Source organism: Ipomoea triloba, chromosome 9 (genome assembly GCF_003576645.1).
Source record: "Ipomoea triloba cultivar NCNSP0323 chromosome 9, ASM357664v1".
In the NCBI taxonomy this organism is placed as follows: domain Eukaryota; kingdom Viridiplantae; phylum Streptophyta; class Magnoliopsida; order Solanales; family Convolvulaceae; genus Ipomoea; species Ipomoea triloba.
Window position 1 is genome coordinate 256,703 of NC_044924.1, and position 22,247 is coordinate 278,949.

Genomic DNA, 22,247 nt, shown 5'->3' on the forward strand with positions numbered 1-22,247 from the left:
TTTGTTTTGATGTGATGTGAATGTGAGATCAATTTTGAGAACATTGTAGGGATATAGAGAAAATAGTAAATTTATTGATGCGAGAGTAAAATTCACTTTTAAAAATTAAAAATATTGCAGGATAAAGATAGCTTTAAATTAGATGGGAATCCACCCGAAGCCAACTACTGAGGAGGAATGAAAATATATAGGCCTACAGGCTCCATGCTGATTTGATATGGCAATGCAAAATGCCAAAATTGGTGGGGCGGTGAGTGTGACGACGGCAAGGCGGTCCAGTGAAGACAACAATATGAATAGGAGATAGGAGGTGGGGTGGGGATTAAATAACTAAACACGTATGCATGCATGTATGTATGTAGGCATAATATTGTTTCCAACTTAGCATGTTTACAGCTAGCTAGGTAGCTGCAAACTTAGCTTATGTAGGCATATTATCATATGTATGTCACCCCCCCAACCCCTCAACGTAACTTCTCTCAGTTGCCTGGCCTCAACTCAACTATTACCCTTTATTTATTTAAGCCTACTGTTACTATTGAATGATATGCTGCTAAAATTCAAGAAATAAGATACAACAACTCATACTTTATATTTTAAACAAAGCTATAGTATGTACAATTTAATATTTATCATGATAAGCAGGCAGCTGATAAAGATTCAAATGTAGTACTAGCTCTCGTCATCTGTGAAAATTTCAAGACAATCTGATTTGTTCCCTCTGCACAATTCTATTTTGCCTGTTGAATCATTTCCAATAACTAAACCCTCTTTGTTATCCTGCAACTCCAACCAATGTTCTGGATCCTCCAATAATTGCAGGATCTGTCAACAATTCATCAAGTTTCAAAATGTGCATTCCCTTAATGATTGATGTTATGTAGTAGTAGTAGTAGTAGTAGAAACTCAAAATTTTCAGACAGGACAGTGTTGTTGACTGTTTTTTGGTTGTAGTAATTTTGTGTTTTTCTTATCTGTATGTATCCTAAGCCAAGCCAAGCCAAATTAAGCAAAGAGAAAAAGTATGAGAACTGACCCTTTTCATTGTTGGCCTCCTTGAAGATGAATGCAAGAGACAGAGCCGTGCTACAATCATCATTGTATTCATCTCTTTTACATTGTAATCTTCATTAAGGTCGGGATCAATTAGGCGCTCACAAAGTCCATAGCTAAGCAGTGACCTTGACTTCAAATCACATCAACAAAAGTCAGTCAGATCCTCTTTATAAAAGTAACCCATTCCTTTTGATATTATTAGTTTTAGATTAGAAAAAAAAAAAAAAAAATATATATATATATATATATATATATATATATATATATATATATATCCTATTGTTCATTACCCAGAGTACTAAGCTATCTTGGTTAGATGTTGGGTTTCTCTCAATGGCCTCTTTCCCAGTGATTAGTTCAAGGAGAACAACCCCATAAGAGTAGACATCTATCTTCTCATCAACTTTGCCATACATCACATACTCTGGTGCCAGGTATCCAAATGTACCTACAACATTGACTGGTTTTGCATGGGGCATAGCTGCTTGTTGAATCTGCGGGTGTACAACTGCTGCTCCAAAATCTGAGAGCTGGGGGTTGATTTGATTTGCAGTGTTAAAACTTTTGTGCAATGCATTATATTGTGATGAAATACAAGATAGAAAATGATAGGAGGAGGGTGAAATAATTAATTACCAGTGGTTCACAACCATCTGAAAGAAGAATGTTGGAGGATTTCACATCTCTGTGAATGATAGGAGGAGTGAGAGAATGGAGGTATTCCAGTGCCCTTGCCACTCCTATCGCAACTCGCATTCTCTCATTCCACCTCATGTATCTCAGTTTCTGCTTTAAACTTTCCCTCGATAAGTTGAAAACAATTGCCTGAATCTCCTGGGTGTAACAGTACCCAACTAGCTGAATGATGTTGGCGTGTTTAATACTAGTCAATATTTCCACTTCTCTGAGAAGATCATCTTGAGAATAGGGAGAGGGTTTAAGGAGCTTCACTGCAGCAGCAAAACCGTTGTCAATAATGGCTCGATACACCTGACTGTGCCCACCTTCTCCAATTAAGAAGTGGGGACTAAAATTTGCAGTTGCATGTTCGAGGTCATCCACCGTGAAGCATCTGGTGCATCCCATTACTTGTAGGCTTGCTAATCTTTGAAAAAATTGTTTGGTAAGAACACCATCCTTGTTGAACTTGGGGAGCGTATCTTTCTTCTCAGTTTGATGAAATAGCAATTGATCGGAGGAGGAGGGACGTGCAGATGGCATTGTCAATGATTTCTGAATCTGAAATTTATTCCTTGACTTGTCACCACCGCTAGTGGACGCTGATAAAGAAGAGAAAAGAAGAAGTTGTTTATGGAAAGCAGGCGGTTGTGGACTAGTGTGAAGAACTTTGAGCAGAGAGCCCTCTTGAGAAGTTCCCTGTCTCTGAAGTAGGACCTTTCCTCCGTTGTCCATAACCAGAAGTTTGCAAGTAGGAGGTAATGCTCTCAACAGTTTGGCCACTGATGAATCATGGGGGCTGCACCAATCAATTGAAAAAGAAATATATTACATATATGAGGGAGAGAATTGAAGGAGCCTTAAATGGGTATGTATGTATCATGTATGTAGGATAGATCATAGATGGAGAAAGTTAAAAAAAAATGTACCTACCATAGACTGCTACATCCAACGGCAAGAATGGTGGCAAAGTGTAAACGTACTTGAAAGCTCAGTTCCGTGACATAGCAGTTTCCTATGCAAACCTTCACTTGGAACTCCGCCTGAAATAAAATAGGCTTCAGGCTTCTACAGACACAGAAAAGGAGGAGAAGGGGGGTTGAGAGGCTAACCAACCTGCTTGGATTTACAGAGATCCTCGTGGATGTGAAATGTATTGGGATCAAATGTGTCATCTGATTGTTGAACATGAATGGCCAGCACGCTGTCACCGGGGAAGACCGTCAAAGTGAGCACCCGAAGCAGCATTTCTCTACTATCATTATCGGATTTGAGGCCAACAACGATGGTCCTCTTCTTGGCTGGCGGCCTGCTTCTCAAGAGTGACGAAATCCTGCTCCCCCCAAGCAGCAGCATCGTGACTTGTGAGTTCCCTCCCAATTCCACCTAACTTCACGACCGTTGCTTGCTTAATGCTTAATGCTCAATGCTCAATGCTTATGGAGGAGGATATCTTTGGTAGTTAAACAAAAATTGCGGTGTTGNATATCCTATTGTTCATTACCCAGAGTACTAAGCTATCTTGGTTAGATGTTGGGTTTCTCTCAATGGCCTCTTTCCCAGTGATTAGTTCAAGGAGAACAACCCCATAAGAGTAGACATCTATCTTCTCATCAACTTTGCCATACATCACATACTCTGGTGCCAGGTATCCAAATGTACCTACAACATTGACTGGTTTTGCATGGGGCATAGCTGCTTGTTGAATCTGCGGGTGTACAACTGCTGCTCCAAAATCTGAGAGCTGGGGGTTGATTTGATTTGCAGTGTTAAAACTTTTGTGCAATGCATTATATTGTGATGAAATACAAGATAGAAAATGATAGGAGGAGGGTGAAATAATTAATTACCAGTGGTTCACAACCATCTGAAAGAAGAATGTTGGAGGATTTCACATCTCTGTGAATGATAGGAGGAGTGAGAGAATGGAGGTATTCCAGTGCCCTTGCCACTCCTATCGCAACTCGCATTCTCTCATTCCACCTCATGTATCTCAGTTTCTGCTTTAAACTTTCCCTCGATAAGTTGAAAACAATTGCCTGAATCTCCTGGGTGTAACAGTACCCAACTAGCTGAATGATGTTGGCGTGTTTAATACTAGTCAATATTTCCACTTCTCTGAGAAGATCATCTTGAGAATAGGGAGAGGGTTTAAGGAGCTTCACTGCAGCAGCAAAACCGTTGTCAATAATGGCTCGATACACCTGACTGTGCCCACCTTCTCCAATTAAGAAGTGGGGACTAAAATTTGCAGTTGCATGTTCGAGGTCATCCACCGTGAAGCATCTGGTGCATCCCATTACTTGTAGGCTTGCTAATCTTTGAAAAAATTGTTTGGTAAGAACACCATCCTTGTTGAACTTGGGGAGCGTATCTTTCTTCTCAGTTTGATGAAATAGCAATTGATCGGAGGAGGAGGGACGTGCAGATGGCATTGTCAATGATTTCTGAATCTGAAATTTATTCCTTGACTTGTCACCACCGCTAGTGGACGCTGATAAAGAAGAGAAAAGAAGAAGTTGTTTATGGAAAGCAGGCGGTTGTGGACTAGTGTGAAGAACTTTGAGCAGAGAGCCCTCTTGAGAAGTTCCCTGTCTCTGAAGTAGGACCTTTCCTCCGTTGTCCATAACCAGAAGTTTGCAAGTAGGAGGTAATGCTCTCAACAGTTTGGCCACTGATGAATCATGGGGGCTGCACCAATCAATTGAAAAAGAAATATATTACATATATGAGGGAGAGAATTGAAGGAGCCTTAAATGGGTATGTATGTATCATGTATGTAGGATAGATCATAGATGGAGAAAGTTAAAAAAAAATGTACCTACCATAGACTGCTACATCCAACGGCAAGAATGGTGGCAAAGTGTAAACGTACTTGAAAGCTCAGTTCCGTGACATAGCAGTTTCCTATGCAAACCTTCACTTGGAACTCCGCCTGAAATAAAATAGGCTTCAGGCTTCTACAGACACAGAAAAGGAGGAGAAGGGGGGTTGAGAGGCTAACCAACCTGCTTGGATTTACAGAGATCCTCGTGGATGTGAAATGTATTGGGATCAAATGTGTCATCTGATTGTTGAACATGAATGGCCAGCACGCTGTCACCGGGGAAGACCGTCAAAGTGAGCACCCGAAGCAGCATTTCTCTACTATCATTATCGGATTTGAGGCCAACAACGATGGTCCTCTTCTTGGCTGGCGGCCTGCTTCTCAAGAGTGACGAAATCCTGCTCCCCCCAAGCAGCAGCATCGTGACTTGTGAGTTCCCTCCCAATTCCACCTAACTTCACGACCGTTGCTTGCTTAATGCTTAATGCTCAATGCTCAATGCTTATGGAGGAGGATATCTTTGGTAGTTAAACAAAAATTGCGGTGTTGGTCGTTAATTTATTACTCCGTAATAAATGTGAGCTTTTGGTTTGGGGCCTACCAATAAATTTGAGAACCTCCAATCCATGATTAGCTTAAAGCATTAAGTGGAGGTTAGTTGGTTTGGTGTGTGTGTTCCATCTAAAACTGAGCTGAACCCGCCGACAAAGTGCACACATTTTTAACGCCAACAGGCAACAGGCAACAGCGGTGATTTATGTTTCTCCCATACCTTATCCATCGTCCTGTAATTACAATGAATTAATGTGTCACACCAACCCCACCCCCCATAACGCTCACCACTCACCCACTCCTATCCATTTTAAACCACACCACATCACATCAACAAGCATTAAGCATCACCACTTCATACTAATTCTCTGAGTATTTTTCAACTTTTCCCTAAGCAGACACACTGGTTTTTATGTCATCCCCGCAAAGATGTCAGGAATTGAAATAACACCTGACCTGACCTGAGCAAAATACCAAACACACAAGCAAGTATATTAAACATATATCTGTATACATGAGCGCACCTTAATTTACATCTTTAAACAGTCGCACAACTGCTTGAGCAAGCAATCTTCTACGGTCCCAGTCCGGGTCCATGCACATCACCTTCTAACCATACGAATGTGTATGTGCATCCGCCATCACAGAGCCCAGCTAATTAAAACCACTTTTTACATACAACAACCAAAAACAAGATCACCATCAAACATAAAACCCAACAATTGTACTTCATTTTCCTTGGTAGTGGCAGGAGCAGACAAACTATAAATACATTGTCACCATCTGGTGTGAGTAAGATCTCAACCACTTTAGTTGGCAAATTATTCAACTACTTGTCATTGACAGTTCCACTGCACACCTCAAAATAAAATAATCCCTGATCCTACTGGACCAAAAATGATATTAGGGTTTTGACACTCGCAATCACAATAAACACACTAACCCCAGCTCTTATACTCTCACTTCACACCCAACAACTAATAGAAGCGACATGTGACACGTGAACTGCATAATTCAACCCAATAAATGAAAATCTAACTGAAAAGAAAAACTCATACCATAGTTGCTATTTTTTCATCTGTGCTTCAAAAGCCCAATCACACCAGATATTCTTATCATTTTAAATCTGAGCTCCCTCTTCTATCAAGATCTATCCCTGGCCAATGTGTTCTAGTATTACAAATGTAGACTGTAGTATACACACTCAAAACAAGCAAAAATGGAAAAGGCAGGATAACTATATTGTGTTCCCTATGAAAATGAATCCCACTCTTTCAACCAGCCTACCTCTCTCAGCTCACACGAACACAGCCTAACCTCAATCAAGATACTATAGAGTTTAGCAGCTGCTGTAGATCACAAAAGTCAAAAACTATTTGAGGCATCAGATATTCATCATCAATGTACTAAATGGTAATGATGATAGCAGGAAATCAAATCGCCCAACTTTCTCTTCAGCACACATTATCACCTCATTAACTCACGAAAATGGAAGAAACTTTAATACATCAATTACTAACCTTTCCTTTTAAAAAAAAAGGATAAAAGCACTCATATTTTATAATAAGTACAGGTATACTGTGATATTAAGGAAGAATTTAAAACTTCTATCAGATTGCATCAGCTAGGAAAGGGCAAAAAAGTGGCAGTAAGCTCCATGGATATCAACCAATACAAGCCAAATAAGCTCACATGCTAGTGAAGCCACAACCTTCACATAGTAAGCCATGCCATCCAATAGAATTCCCTAACGATTACTCGGAAATCTGCGCCAAGTAAGATAAAGCCCAATGTCACTAACTCTAAACAGAACCATTTCAAGAACACACACACAAACAAGTATCAAATATAAAACTCATTCTGAAATTATTTAAAGCATCACAATTCACAATGTCCTAATTTAGGTCATATTAACAGAATGACACATGCAACTAGAGTAATCCATTGCTACCATACCAAATTAAAAATCAAATTTATAGTCTGTTTGAGAGTTTGAGTGTTTGACTAAATCAATCCAACCGAATATCATAATGTGATTGATTGCAAACAGTCCTTTAATTAAAAAATGCATAAAACACAGTAAATTTCATTTTATTTCCTGGTTGGAATCCAACCGTGTACAATAATATGATTGATTGCAAATAGTCCTCTAATTTATTTATTTATTAATTTTATTTTTTTTAAAAAAAAAGCATAAAACATAGTAAATTTCATTTCATTTCCTGGTCGGAATGTTTGTTATGTTCCCTATCAGCCAATGCCTTTCCATTCCAAGAAGCAAAATTCACTTTTCACTTGGATTTCTTTTTCGCAGCACTGTGCATCTAGGAGGGATGGGGGGTGATGGGATTTGAACTGAGGTCTACCACTTGGAAAGGGGAAAGTGTGTAACTTACCACCAGAGTATACCCTAAATCCCACTTTTCATTTGTTCTAAAATTCCAATTTTAATTATAATACTTGGCAATATCAAGCCCCTGAATTGGTGGCTGCCTCTTAATCAGGAAATGAAGGACACAGGAAGAATGACATCAAAGCAAACAAGAGTAGGTATTTCGACAAACTATTGGCATACATATCCATGCCCAAATACTGACAAACATATGACAAAGAAGAGTAATAAAAGATGTACAAGGTACAAAGAATGAAATGAATCAAAGTCATTGTTAAAGGTGAAATCTTGAAAATAAAAATGACCTGATTAAGAGGATTGTCAGGAGATTTCTTCCATAGCTTCCAAATCAAGTCTTTGTACTGTGTGTGTGTGAGCCCTGGTTTCTCTTCCTTGAGCCTCCTAAGCTCAGCTTCCTCAAAAGCCTACAAGCATAAAAATCAAACATCAAAACAATGTATGGAGACTATATGAAATGTAGCAATTTGATTGTGGCACCCACTTTCACTTAAATGATCATGTTGCATTGTTACCGCACTCAATGTGGTTCTAAATCACAAAGTTCTTCCTAAAAAAATTCTCATTGGTATGTAGCAATTGATAGTTTTATTTTGTATTTTTTATTTTACTCTGAGTATCTAAAACAGCATTATATATAATCAAGTAATAGAGAAAGTATACCTTGAAGGATGCCTTGAGTCTCTTCTCAGGATGCTTATCCACAGGCAAATTATCTGCTATCGTCATATGAGCAAGCGCCTCATCCACGGTTCGCGCCTCAATGATTGAATCATCACGGTTGGTATTTGTGACAAGAACCACCCTTTCGTACTCCTCCTCCTCCGCAATACGGCTCTGCCTCTTCTTTTCCTCCTCGGCCCTCTTCTGAATCGCTGCTTGCTCCTCTTCTCTACGTCTTCGGAGTTCCGCCTCCGTCATCTTGGGCACTGGAACAGCGACTCGATTAGCTTTCTTGTCAGGCTTCTTCAAGGATTTCTCGAGCTCCTTCTCCTCCTGTTCGGCAAGTCTACGGGCCTCGGCTTTCTTAGCAGCAGCTTCGGCTCGCTTCTCCGCCTCTTCCTCACGTTTTTTGGAAGCGCGAGACTTTGCCCCCTCGGCTTCGCGCCAGTATTGATCCTCCTTCTCTCTTGCTTCGCGCTCCTTTCGATCAGAATCAGCAGCGCTCTTTCGAGCCCTAGCCGCCTCGGATTTACTGTTGACTCCCATCTTCTTTGGCATCTTTACCGATTTTTCCCTGCACGCTCCGATCAATCTCCGTCCACTCTCGAGTTAGGCAATCGGCGATGAAACACGTAGCACTGTAGCAGTATCAAGTGTGAAGTTGAAATGGAAAGAAGCTGGATTTTACAGACAACAGCAGGGATTTGACGGGCTTTAGTCCATCTTTTCTTGGATTGGGCCAGCTATTATGCTTCTTGGGCTGGGAGTCGATCCACCATATTTTATTGGACTGGGCTAATAATCTGCAACTTCTAGCTGCTACATATGAACTCTTTTGGGCCGATTCTGCTGGTTATTTCTTTGGATGGATGTTATTTTTCTCTTGTATCGTATATTTGTATGATCTTTTGTTGTTAACCTGTACGGAATATTATCAATAGTTATGCCGTGGACCCACCTGGTGGGGCAAATTATACCGTGCACCACGGTGCACATAGCAATGTGCACCACGTATCAAAACGACGTCGTTTTGAGCATTGTAAACTAATCGTTCGTTCTTTTTAAAAATCACGTTTCTCGTTTCGGCCGGTCTCTGTATTTATGTTAATATTCTGTGTATTCAAGGCAATCATTCTGTGTATTCTAGGCAACCGTTCTGTGTATTCTAGAAAACCGTTATGTGTATTTATGTTAGTAACACATGTTGTGATGTGTTTGTGCATTCGAATGTTTAGGAGGATGAATTCTGTGTATTTTGTGTCAATATTCTGTGTACTCATGTTATTAACATAAGTTGTGATGTGTTTGTGCATTCGAATGTTAGGAGGATGCGTTTTGTGTATTTTGTGTCAATATTCTGTGTATTCTGGGCAAACATTCTGTGTATTCTAGGCAAACGTTCTGTGTATTCTATATAATGATTATGTGTATTATAGATAATGAATTCCCTGGAGTCATTCGCGTCCNTCTCTGAGAAGATCATCTTGAGAATAGGGAGAGGGTTTAAGGAGCTTCACTGCAGCAGCAAAACCGTTGTCAATAATGGCTCGATACACCTGACTGTGCCCACCTTCTCCAATTAAGAAGTGGGGACTAAAATTTGCAGTTGCATGTTCGAGGTCATCCACCGTGAAGCATCTGGTGCATCCCATTACTTGTAGGCTTGCTAATCTTTGAAAAAATTGTTTGGTAAGAACACCATCCTTGTTGAACTTGGGGAGCGTATCTTTCTTCTCAGTTTGATGAAATAGCAATTGATCGGAGGAGGAGGGACGTGCAGATGGCATTGTCAATGATTTCTGAATCTGAAATTTATTCCTTGACTTGTCACCACCGCTAGTGGACGCTGATAAAGAAGAGAAAAGAAGAAGTTGTTTATGGAAAGCAGGCGGTTGTGGACTAGTGTGAAGAACTTTGAGCAGAGAGCCCTCTTGAGAAGTTCCCTGTCTCTGAAGTAGGACCTTTCCTCCGTTGTCCATAACCAGAAGTTTGCAAGTAGGAGGTAATGCTCTCAACAGTTTGGCCACTGATGAATCATGGGGGCTGCACCAATCAATTGAAAAAGAAATATATTACATATATGAGGGAGAGAATTGAAGGAGCCTTAAATGGGTATGTATGTATCATGTATGTAGGATAGATCATAGATGGAGAAAGTTAAAAAAAAATGTACCTACCATAGACTGCTACATCCAACGGCAAGAATGGTGGCAAAGTGTAAACGTACTTGAAAGCTCAGTTCCGTGACATAGCAGTTTCCTATGCAAACCTTCACTTGGAACTCCGCCTGAAATAAAATAGGCTTCAGGCTTCTACAGACACAGAAAAGGAGGAGAAGGGGGGTTGAGAGGCTAACCAACCTGCTTGGATTTACAGAGATCCTCGTGGATGTGAAATGTATTGGGATCAAATGTGTCATCTGATTGTTGAACATGAATGGCCAGCACGCTGTCACCGGGGAAGACCGTCAAAGTGAGCACCCGAAGCAGCATTTCTCTACTATCATTATCGGATTTGAGGCCAACAACGATGGTCCTCTTCTTGGCTGGCGGCCTGCTTCTCAAGAGTGACGAAATCCTGCTCCCCCCAAGCAGCAGCATCGTGACTTGTGAGTTCCCTCCCAATTCCACCTAACTTCACGACCGTTGCTTGCTTAATGCTTAATGCTCAATGCTCAATGCTTATGGAGGAGGATATCTTTGGTAGTTAAACAAAAATTGCGGTGTTGGTCGTTAATTTATTACTCCGTAATAAATGTGAGCTTTTGGTTTGGGGCCTACCAATAAATTTGAGAACCTCCAATCCATGATTAGCTTAAAGCATTAAGTGGAGGTTAGTTGGTTTGGTGTGTGTGTTCCATCTAAAACTGAGCTGAACCCGCCGACAAAGTGCACACATTTTTAACGCCAACAGGCAACAGGCAACAGCGGTGATTTATGTTTCTCCCATACCTTATCCATCGTCCTGTAATTACAATGAATTAATGTGTCACACCAACCCCACCCCCCATAACGCTCACCACTCACCCACTCCTATCCATTTTAAACCACACCACATCACATCAACAAGCATTAAGCATCACCACTTCATACTAATTCTCTGAGTATTTTTCAACTTTTCCCTAAGCAGACACACTGGTTTTTATGTCATCCCCGCAAAGATGTCAGGAATTGAAATAACACCTGACCTGACCTGAGCAAAATACCAAACACACAAGCAAGTATATTAAACATATATCTGTATACATGAGCGCACCTTAATTTACATCTTTAAACAGTCGCACAACTGCTTGAGCAAGCAATCTTCTACGGTCCCAGTCCGGGTCCATGCACATCACCTTCTAACCATACGAATGTGTATGTGCATCCGCCATCACAGAGCCCAGCTAATTAAAACCACTTTTTACATACAACAACCAAAAACAAGATCACCATCAAACATAAAACCCAACAATTGTACTTCATTTTCCTTGGTAGTGGCAGGAGCAGACAAACTATAAATACATTGTCACCATCTGGTGTGAGTAAGATCTCAACCACTTTAGTTGGCAAATTATTCAACTACTTGTCATTGACAGTTCCACTGCACACCTCAAAATAAAATAATCCCTGATCCTACTGGACCAAAAATGATATTAGGGTTTTGACACTCGCAATCACAATAAACACACTAACCCCAGCTCTTATACTCTCACTTCACACCCAACAACTAATAGAAGCGACATGTGACACGTGAACTGCATAATTCAACCCAATAAATGAAAATCTAACTGAAAAGAAAAACTCATACCATAGTTGCTATTTTTTCATCTGTGCTTCAAAAGCCCAATCACACCAGATATTCTTATCATTTTAAATCTGAGCTCCCTCTTCTATCAAGATCTATCCCTGGCCAATGTGTTCTAGTATTACAAATGTAGACTGTAGTATACACACTCAAAACAAGCAAAAATGGAAAAGGCAGGATAACTATATTGTGTTCCCTATGAAAATGAATCCCACTCTTTCAACCAGCCTACCTCTCTCAGCTCACACGAACACAGCCTAACCTCAATCAAGATACTATAGAGTTTAGCAGCTGCTGTAGATCACAAAAGTCAAAAACTATTTGAGGCATCAGATATTCATCATCAATGTACTAAATGGTAATGATGATAGCAGGAAATCAAATCGCCCAACTTTCTCTTCAGCACACATTATCACCTCATTAACTCACGAAAATGGAAGAAACTTTAATACATCAATTACTAACCTTTCCTTTTAAAAAAAAAGGATAAAAGCACTCATATTTTATAATAAGTACAGGTATACTGTGATATTAAGGAAGAATTTAAAACTTCTATCAGATTGCATCAGCTAGGAAAGGGCAAAAAAGTGGCAGTAAGCTCCATGGATATCAACCAATACAAGCCAAATAAGCTCACATGCTAGTGAAGCCACAACCTTCACATAGTAAGCCATGCCATCCAATAGAATTCCCTAACGATTACTCGGAAATCTGCGCCAAGTAAGATAAAGCCCAATGTCACTAACTCTAAACAGAACCATTTCAAGAACACACACACAAACAAGTATCAAATATAAAACTCATTCTGAAATTATTTAAAGCATCACAATTCACAATGTCCTAATTTAGGTCATATTAACAGAATGACACATGCAACTAGAGTAATCCATTGCTACCATACCAAATTAAAAATCAAATTTATAGTCTGTTTGAGAGTTTGAGTGTTTGACTAAATCAATCCAACCGAATATCATAATGTGATTGATTGCAAACAGTCCTTTAATTAAAAAATGCATAAAACACAGTAAATTTCATTTTATTTCCTGGTTGGAATCCAACCGTGTACAATAATATGATTGATTGCAAATAGTCCTCTAATTTATTTATTTATTAATTTTATTTTTTTTAAAAAAAAAGCATAAAACATAGTAAATTTCATTTCATTTCCTGGTCGGAATGTTTGTTATGTTCCCTATCAGCCAATGCCTTTCCATTCCAAGAAGCAAAATTCACTTTTCACTTGGATTTCTTTTTCGCAGCACTGTGCATCTAGGAGGGATGGGGGGTGATGGGATTTGAACTGAGGTCTACCACTTGGAAAGGGGAAAGTGTGTAACTTACCACCAGAGTATACCCTAAATCCCACTTTTCATTTGTTCTAAAATTCCAATTTTAATTATAATACTTGGCAATATCAAGCCCCTGAATTGGTGGCTGCCTCTTAATCAGGAAATGAAGGACACAGGAAGAATGACATCAAAGCAAACAAGAGTAGGTATTTCGACAAACTATTGGCATACATATCCATGCCCAAATACTGACAAACATATGACAAAGAAGAGTAATAAAAGATGTACAAGGTACAAAGAATGAAATGAATCAAAGTCATTGTTAAAGGTGAAATCTTGAAAATAAAAATGACCTGATTAAGAGGATTGTCAGGAGATTTCTTCCATAGCTTCCAAATCAAGTCTTTGTACTGTGTGTGTGTGAGCCCTGGTTTCTCTTCCTTGAGCCTCCTAAGCTCAGCTTCCTCAAAAGCCTACAAGCATAAAAATCAAACATCAAAACAATGTATGGAGACTATATGAAATGTAGCAATTTGATTGTGGCACCCACTTTCACTTAAATGATCATGTTGCATTGTTACCGCACTCAATGTGGTTCTAAATCACAAAGTTCTTCCTAAAAAAATTCTCATTGGTATGTAGCAATTGATAGTTTTATTTTGTATTTTTTATTTTACTCTGAGTATCTAAAACAGCATTATATATAATCAAGTAATAGAGAAAGTATACCTTGAAGGATGCCTTGAGTCTCTTCTCAGGATGCTTATCCACAGGCAAATTATCTGCTATCGTCATATGAGCAAGCGCCTCATCCACGGTTCGCGCCTCAATGATTGAATCATCACGGTTGGTATTTGTGACAAGAACCACCCTTTCGTACTCCTCCTCCTCCGCAATACGGCTCTGCCTCTTCTTTTCCTCCTCGGCCCTCTTCTGAATCGCTGCTTGCTCCTCTTCTCTACGTCTTCGGAGTTCCGCCTCCGTCATCTTGGGCACTGGAACAGCGACTCGATTAGCTTTCTTGTCAGGCTTCTTCAAGGATTTCTCGAGCTCCTTCTCCTCCTGTTCGGCAAGTCTACGGGCCTCGGCTTTCTTAGCAGCAGCTTCGGCTCGCTTCTCCGCCTCTTCCTCACGTTTTTTGGAAGCGCGAGACTTTGCCCCCTCGGCTTCGCGCCAGTATTGATCCTCCTTCTCTCTTGCTTCGCGCTCCTTTCGATCAGAATCAGCAGCGCTCTTTCGAGCCCTAGCCGCCTCGGATTTACTGTTGACTCCCATCTTCTTTGGCATCTTTACCGATTTTTCCCTGCACGCTCCGATCAATCTCCGTCCACTCTCGAGTTAGGCAATCGGCGATGAAACACGTAGCACTGTAGCAGTATCAAGTGTGAAGTTGAAATGGAAAGAAGCTGGATTTTACAGACAACAGCAGGGATTTGACGGGCTTTAGTCCATCTTTTCTTGGATTGGGCCAGCTATTATGCTTCTTGGGCTGGGAGTCGATCCACCATATTTTATTGGACTGGGCTAATAATCTGCAACTTCTAGCTGCTACATATGAACTCTTTTGGGCCGATTCTGCTGGTTATTTCTTTGGATGGATGTTATTTTTCTCTTGTATCGTATATTTGTATGATCTTTTGTTGTTAACCTGTACGGAATATTATCAATAGTTATGCCGTGGACCCACCTGGTGGGGCAAATTATACCGTGCACCACGGTGCACATAGCAATGTGCACCACGTATCAAAACGACGTCGTTTTGAGCATTGTAAACTAATCGTTCGTTCTTTTTAAAAATCACGTTTCTCGTTTCGGCCGGTCTCTGTATTTATGTTAATATTCTGTGTATTCAAGGCAATCATTCTGTGTATTCTAGGCAACCGTTCTGTGTATTCTAGAAAACCGTTATGTGTATTTATGTTAGTAACACATGTTGTGATGTGTTTGTGCATTCGAATGTTTAGGAGGATGAATTCTGTGTATTTTGTGTCAATATTCTGTGTACTCATGTTATTAACATAAGTTGTGATGTGTTTGTGCATTCGAATGTTAGGAGGATGCGTTTTGTGTATTTTGTGTCAATATTCTGTGTATTCTGGGCAAACATTCTGTGTATTCTAGGCAAACGTTCTGTGTATTCTATATAATGATTATGTGTATTATAGATAATGAATTCCCTGGAGTCATTCGCGTCCGCGTCCACTAACATATGTGTATTTTGTGTCAATATTATGTGTATTCTAGGCAAACATTTTTTGTATTCTAGGCAAACGTTCTCTGTATTATAAATAATGATTATGTGTATTATAGATAATGAATTCCCTGGAGTCATTCGCGTCCGCGTCCACTAACACTGAAACGACGTCGTTTTACGTATGTGGTGCACATTGCTATGTGCACTGTGGTGCAGGGTATAACGATTGGCAAGGTGGACCTGGGTCCAAAAACGATGCCATTTTTTTTTAACATATTGGCTTGAAATGTGGAACACAAACTCTACATTCACATACACTATACTCTACATTCACAATTTGTAACCACTACATTCACACATTATATGGTTATATGTTTAGTAACTATATTACCACTGTTATGCATTCACACATCAGGTCCTATACTCTATATCCACAACTTGAGAACTCCACATTCACAAATTACAGGGCTACACGTTGCTAGAACTTCTTAACTCTATTATAGATTCACACATGCATAACTCTACATTCACGATTTCTATACTCCATATTCACAATTTGAAACCTCTACATTCACACATTTATGGGCAACTCTACATTCACACAATCATAAGTCTATATTCACGATTTCTATACTCTACATTCATACTTTGAAACCTCTACATTCACACATTTTTTGACAACTCTAATTCAGCAATGTGTTTACTAAAAAAAAAAAACAAAAAACAAAAAAAAAAAAAACAAAACGACGTAGTTTTGGACCCAGGTCCACAGCATAATTTGCAGAGTTATGCTGAGTATTATTTACTTGGCACGAATTAGCTAACGCGGAAAGACTAATACTATGCACCCAATTTAATTTCTCCTTATGAAAACATACAATAGTCTTTCATTAAAAGTAAATAGATCAGCCAATTCATAGATATAGATACAACCACTGAACCACGCCAAGAGGAAGAGGATAGAGATTATGAGGCGCAAAAAGCATTTTCCAAGTCAAAAATAGCACATTCACCAGAATTCCAGAAAGCAAAACATATATGCCTGAAACCTCAGAGCTGCATTATCTATTATTTCAACTTTGTGCATGTGAAAACAAAAGCTTCTTTACAAGAGTAATTGTCATGTCAAAATAAATAGAGCTGTCCTTATTTCAACCAAAGTGTAAACATAAGCCAAAAGCAATTGAAAATTCAAATTCTCCTGCCTTCTATTACATGAGGGAAATACATACATCCCAACAAAAAGGTTGAGGATATGATGTATCTGCTGGGCTGGAATAAGCACACTCATGTTTTTGCATGACATCAACGACACCATCCATCTGAGGCATCAGCTTGGTCAGTTCATCTCTCTTTTGCATCTTATTTTGATTGCCTTGGGAAATTCAAATACTCAGTTGGTTCATCCCATCCTGCATAATAAATTGCAATAGTTAAGAGAACACTGTCATTCTTGATCAAGAATTTAAAATTTTTAAAAACTTGTAAATGGGTGTTCATGTTTTTTTGTGTGCAAATATGCAAAACAACTAAAAGTCATTTAGTAAAACGAGACTAAACTCAGGTGCAAAAAAGGTTTTGTAGTCAGGGGCAAGTCAAATTATGAATTATGATGTACATTTCCGTTTTGAACTTTTTGGAGACATGATTTTAGTGACAACGTTTTATAGGGAAAACAGAATGAGTAGCAGTAGCAGTCAGGTACTTCTATTGCTGTGGGTTAGATATTCAGGCCAAGGAGGTCCATAGTCCACCACCGGTTCTCTCCTGAAGCTACTCCTCACTGGGGAGAGTCATATTTTCAGAATGTCTGAAAATTTCTGGTAGCTGACGGATTGAACAAAACAATATAATGATCAAGTGGATGTTTGTTAAAGCTTATTTAATTACACTATTAAGATTATAAATTAACATACTTTTTACGAGTTTGGTAAATATTTGACTGCAATGGAATAATACTTGATTAGGATTGTACATATTCAAAATTGTAATCTATAATCCAAGTTCTGTCAAATGGGAGTTGTGGGACCTAATAAAGATTGCAAAGGTGGTTAGATTTCTAGTAAATGAACTAGGTTTAATCTTTCAGCAGTTTTTAGGCAAAAAAAAAAGGTTATTGTTCAAAGGGCAACTTCATATTGTATATTTTTAAACATGTATATGATCACTAAAGGGTAAGTAACTATCTTGTAAACACCAAACAATTCTGAAATACTACAAATGCATATACATATATATTTCAGGATTTCCATAGTACTATGCTCAGAAGCATAGCAAAGTATAGGGAAACTATGGATCCTCATGAATAACATTCAGGTACATGGAGCAATAAGCCTCAAACCAATGTAGCAAGGAAGAAATATCAGACAATACAAAGTGAATAGGAATAGGTAAACAAAAAGAACAAGAATGACTTACTTCAATCTGTGAAGCAGAAGAAATCCAGGAAGGAGGTGGCCAAAACAGCTCAGAATAACCAATAAAACTATTTATAGGACCAATGCTACCACTCTCTAAGTTAGACACACCTATACCAGGTATTTTCCATACTCCATCACCTTCCCTGTAATAATCTGCAAACACTATACGGTTCCCTGTGCACTCGGGATTTAGCTCAGAAACCAAAGCAGAAAATGTACAATTTTCACCCAGGAAGAGTATCCTATCCTTCAAACTTGCAACCTCAACCCATTTCTGCCCTTCTTCATCTAATTTATATACCTTAAACTTGAGAGTCCTCTCGCTCATGAAACAATCGAACTCCTCGTAAAACTCAAAACCTTCACTGTATCCGAGATCATCACCAGGCCCAACAGTCAAATACTTATCAACCATTAACAAGTCTCCACACGACTCCACCAGGAATTTCTTGTCTCCGCCGAACACAGGATGCGCAACGACAGTCAAATCCAGGCCTGCTGCGGAATCCAAATTAAGAGTCACTGCCCTTCCAGTACTATCAACAGCATAAAAGCGACCATCTTTGGCGATGACATCATCGTAAGGTGAACTGAGGTCGTTGATGACAGTCCACTTGGAGGCACCAGATCTATAAATAACCAATTTCCCAGAAACATGAATGGTCAATAGCACAAACCCTAACGGGGGGTGTTTCTCCAGACATAAGGCGACCTTCTCCATATAAAGATTACCTGCCTCACCAATTGAACTGGCCAAAGGCCTGTAGTTGATGTACTGAAGAGTGTACTCCTGACCCAGCTCATGAATGCGGTATCGAGAGATATCTAGAAGTTTAGGGAAAGTCAAAGGGAGCGGCTTCAAATGTGATCTAGAAAGAGGATGAAACAAGCGGAATCGATGGGGAATTTCAGAATCGAGCTTAAGAATCCAGGCATTGGATGGGGAGGATCGGAGCAAGTAAATGGTGCGTCTTGAGAGTTTAAAGCCCCAGCTGGTGTCCGAGATTCCGTCATTAGGGATGACAGGAAAGCGGGAGGGGTAAGAGTTGTGAGGCTTGTCCGGGACGGAGAATCGCCATGAAGAGCATACGGATCGGAAGCGAAGGAAATCGGTATCGGAACTGAGGTGCCTGGCGATTAGGTCTAGAAGTTCTCGGGGGAGCTGAGACCACTCAGACATGGATCAGGGATGGGATGGGATGGGATTAGACGCAAACAGAATTCTGGTTTGATCTCATTTCAACGCCAACACCAATTTAATTTTACAAGCTTGGGGATGATAGTGACACGTGTGTTTAAATGGTGACGAAGATTTTCATTCTGGGCTTACCTCTAAATCTCTAATGGGCGGACCCATTTTAACAGTGATCCACTTTTGCGTCTGATTATAAGTCCATAGAGTCCAGTCACTCTTCGTCTATAATTTTATTGTTTCTAATAAAAAAAAAAATTTAATAACAAACCATTCATGATATAATAATCCATAGAAATAATGTTAAGTACATAGTAGGTGCAGATGGATAAATCATCCATATCATAAACGGTGCAATATCATATATATCAATGAACATTAATTAACACAACATAAAGTAACTCTGACCCTGGAAAAAATGTAATACTAGCCCAACTGACGCTCTGAAGTCTGACCTACCATTCTTGCCAGCATCAATGTCTGTTTATCTTGTCCACTCTTTAATTTCGCATATCACCACGACACCACCTATACACTGTGGAAGACTAGCTGGCAGCAGCATGACCATCAACTCAGCAATGGATGCCGTGATGTAAAAAATGAGTGGATTATTTAAGTTTGAAGTTGGATTATATTTCTCATGCATGCATTGCATTGCATGTCCCAAGGTATCTGATTATTATTATTGGAAAAGGAAAAAAGTAATTAATATTCAGGGCCAGGCCTGGATAATGGAAACGACATCGGAAGTAGGGGTGACAGTGTATGATTTGAATCCAGCGGCAGTAAGAACGTGCGACCATTGTTTTTCAGTCCTTTCCAAGCCATTCCCAGTGTGAGCCATCATCACCATATCTAGCATCAACCCCACTTCATAACTATTATTATTGTTATGGTCTTTTTCCTGCAGCTTCGAATTCTTAGTGTTGGTGTTGTTCTTCATCCTAGGGATAGTGCCTAATTCATAACCATTGATGATTTCCGTCAGTATTGCCTCCGCTATTATCACTTTCCCAGTTTCCTCTGGAATTGCCTCTCTGCACTTGCTCAATATCTGGATGCACTCTTCGTCTCCCCAATCATGCAACACCCACTGCACGTACTCGATCGATCCATCGATCAGCCCCAATTCAACCGCCAGCCATGAGGAAATTAGATTGAATTAATTAAAAGATCCAAATTAAATGAATAGGCCGCTATATATATACATATGTAGGTAGGTAGGTACTTCAGAATAATTACCATGAGAAAAACAGCATCGGCTTTTGGAATACGTTGAAACATATTTCCCCCAACGTGGTGGACACCGGGGCGTTTTGGGGCGACCGACACAACGTGAGGGAGATCAAAGTTAATTCCTTTGACCCCGGGAAATGCCTTGACCAGCATTTCAACAGTAGTTCCATCACCTCCGCCTACATCCACCACCACCACCTCCCCATGGAGGAGGAGCAAATCAGGGCAAGCCTGGATGATGGCGGGCACAGCCATCCTAGCGTGGCATGCCATTGCATCTTCTATGAGCTTGCTGTGTGCTGGATCACTCTCTGCGTACCGCCACACGTCCTTCCCGTTTGCAGCCTCGAATGCATCACTACTACTGCAGTTATGCAGATTATTATCTCCTGATGATGATGATAAAAGTACTCGTCCGCTTAGCTTCAGCCACGGCGCAAGCATCACGGGACTGCTCTCTAGCCGCACGAAAGCGGCCATGCTCTTCTCTCCGTCTCTTGTCAGAAGCGCAGACAGCGGGGTCTGAACATAACCGCTGGTGGGGGCGGAAGGGGTAGTGGAGGCCAACGCTGCCTCTGTTGAGGGCGTGATCTCCACCTCCTTGAAGATCCCCCGGTTGATCAAGAATCTCATAATGCGGTATAGGGCGGACGGAGAGCACCCCAGGGCCGATGATAGTTGGTCAAGTGTCACGGCTTGCTGTTGGCTTTCCAAGAAATCTGGTATTCCCAGTTCGATGGCACACTTCACCACAGCCATTTCAGTGAACCCAAACACGTATTTCCATATACCATCTTCATCATCTACTTCTTGTCTCCGCCTTATTGATTTTGCATCCATACTCAGCTCAAATCAATCTGCACGCACCAAATTTACAATACATATGCATGCCGCACCATCATATCGAGTATAAATATATAATTGCCGAGCTTAATTAGGTGTTGTACCGTATATATAGTACTCCGTATATGTTAGTTTCAATTCACGTGTTCCACTGATCATACATGCATCTAATAGTATATGTTAGTTTCACTGATAAATGCATCAATCATATATATGTGTGGGTCAGTGGGTGTAATAATATTGGCAAGTGGCTGGGTTTTGATGAGTATATTTATCTTCCGACAATGCATGCATGTAAGATTAGCTGGCTCATTAAATAATATTGTATGTATAGCGCCCATGCAATTAATTAACCCCACTGCTAATTAATAATGTCATGTGTTACAACTTGCAAGTTTTTAAAAAATTTGAAAGGATTGCACATTATAATTGTAGCACGCAGCTTTTAGCTTCTTCTTCTTCTTTTTCATTTTATAATAATTTTAAATAGTATTAATATTATTATATTATATTTTGAAGATGGGTGGTAAAGGAAATGAAAATTCTCATTTACTCTCTAATCATCCTGAGGTTCATTCGATTATTATTGATTTGTATATCATTTTAAAATATATTATTATAATTTGCTTTTTTCACATTGGTTCTGCTTCCAGATTGGTTTATTATATCCCATCGTTAAATTAAAATGCATTTTCAATTCACTTTCTTAATGTATATTTTAGTTTCAATAATAATTTTGATCGCAATCATATACGAACTAAATACTCTGTATCCGGCCAGCTAGTAATTAGCTATGCTAGCTGTACAAAATTAAGCAGAAATATGCATTAATGATTGCATCATATCAAATGCTAGCTAATTCGTTCTCAATAATTATTACTCAAATTTGTAAAGAAATGTGGTTTTGAAGACTCGTAATTAGATTATGCACACCACTGGAAGAAAACAGCATAAACAATTTTTTAGATATTACGTACAGTACGTTTTCAAAAAAAAAAAAGATATTACGTACAGTACAATTAACGGATATAAATAACAATAAATAACATTTTAAATCAAATCCAGTATATATTATATACATACATGTATTAATTAATTAAC

The 22,247-nt window shown here is 39.5% G+C and overlaps 6 protein-coding genes across 6 annotated transcripts; all 6 read right to left on the bottom strand.

Moving 5' to 3' along the window:
• Nucleotides 1-532: 532 nt before the first annotated feature.
• On the bottom strand, nt 533-3,180 carry LOC116028757 (receptor-like cytosolic serine/threonine-protein kinase RBK2). Its single transcript, XM_031270572.1, has 6 exons — nt 2,851-3,180; nt 2,668-2,777; nt 1,693-2,533; nt 1,347-1,586; nt 1,037-1,186; nt 533-825 (listed from the first exon to the last, which is right to left on the bottom strand). The coding sequence occupies exons 1-6, from the start codon at nt 3,088-3,090 to the stop codon at nt 673-675; spliced, it is 1,734 nt and encodes a 577-aa protein (XP_031126432.1). The 5' UTR covers nt 3,091-3,180; the 3' UTR covers nt 533-672.
• A 16-nt stretch (nt 3,181-3,196) lies between these two features.
• LOC116028917 (probable serine/threonine-protein kinase PBL23) lies at nt 3,197-12,154 on the bottom strand. Its single transcript, XM_031270773.1, has 5 exons — nt 10,547-12,154; nt 10,364-10,473; nt 9,670-10,229; nt 3,585-3,865; nt 3,197-3,478 (listed from the first exon to the last, which is right to left on the bottom strand). Exons 1-5 carry the CDS (start codon nt 10,784-10,786, stop codon nt 3,197-3,199), a joined length of 1,473 nt encoding a protein of 490 aa, XP_031126633.1. The 5' UTR covers nt 10,787-12,154.
• LOC116028759 (coiled-coil domain-containing protein 124-like) lies at nt 6,477-8,857 on the bottom strand. Its single transcript, XM_031270575.1, has 3 exons — nt 8,187-8,857; nt 7,811-7,930; nt 6,477-6,879 (listed from the first exon to the last, which is right to left on the bottom strand). Exons 1-3 carry the CDS (start codon nt 8,742-8,744, stop codon nt 6,868-6,870), a joined length of 690 nt encoding a protein of 229 aa, XP_031126435.1. The 5' UTR covers nt 8,745-8,857; the 3' UTR covers nt 6,477-6,867.
• A 210-nt stretch (nt 12,155-12,364) lies between the features above and the next one.
• LOC116028758 (coiled-coil domain-containing protein 124-like) lies at nt 12,365-14,660 on the bottom strand. Its single transcript, XM_031270574.1, has 3 exons — nt 13,991-14,660; nt 13,615-13,734; nt 12,365-12,683 (listed from the first exon to the last, which is right to left on the bottom strand). Exons 1-3 carry the CDS (start codon nt 14,546-14,548, stop codon nt 12,672-12,674), a joined length of 690 nt encoding a protein of 229 aa, XP_031126434.1. The 5' UTR covers nt 14,549-14,660; the 3' UTR covers nt 12,365-12,671.
• Nucleotides 14,661-16,492: 1,832 nt separating this feature from the next.
• On the bottom strand, nt 16,493-19,120 carry LOC116030753 (F-box protein SKIP23-like). The gene is made up of 2 exons (XM_031273079.1): nt 17,874-19,120; nt 16,493-16,867 (listed from the first exon to the last, which is right to left on the bottom strand). Exons 1-2 carry the CDS (start codon nt 19,053-19,055, stop codon nt 16,841-16,843), a joined length of 1,209 nt encoding a protein of 402 aa, XP_031128939.1. The 5' UTR covers nt 19,056-19,120; the 3' UTR covers nt 16,493-16,840.
• A 299-nt stretch (nt 19,121-19,419) lies between these two features.
• Nucleotides 19,420-21,194, bottom strand: LOC116030861 (acetylserotonin O-methyltransferase-like). The gene is made up of 2 exons (XM_031273213.1): nt 20,310-21,194; nt 19,420-20,160 (listed from the first exon to the last, which is right to left on the bottom strand). The coding sequence occupies exons 1-2, from the start codon at nt 21,141-21,143 to the stop codon at nt 19,780-19,782; spliced, it is 1,215 nt and encodes a 404-aa protein (XP_031129073.1). The 5' UTR covers nt 21,144-21,194; the 3' UTR covers nt 19,420-19,779.
• Nucleotides 21,195-22,247: the final 1,053 nt, after the last annotated feature.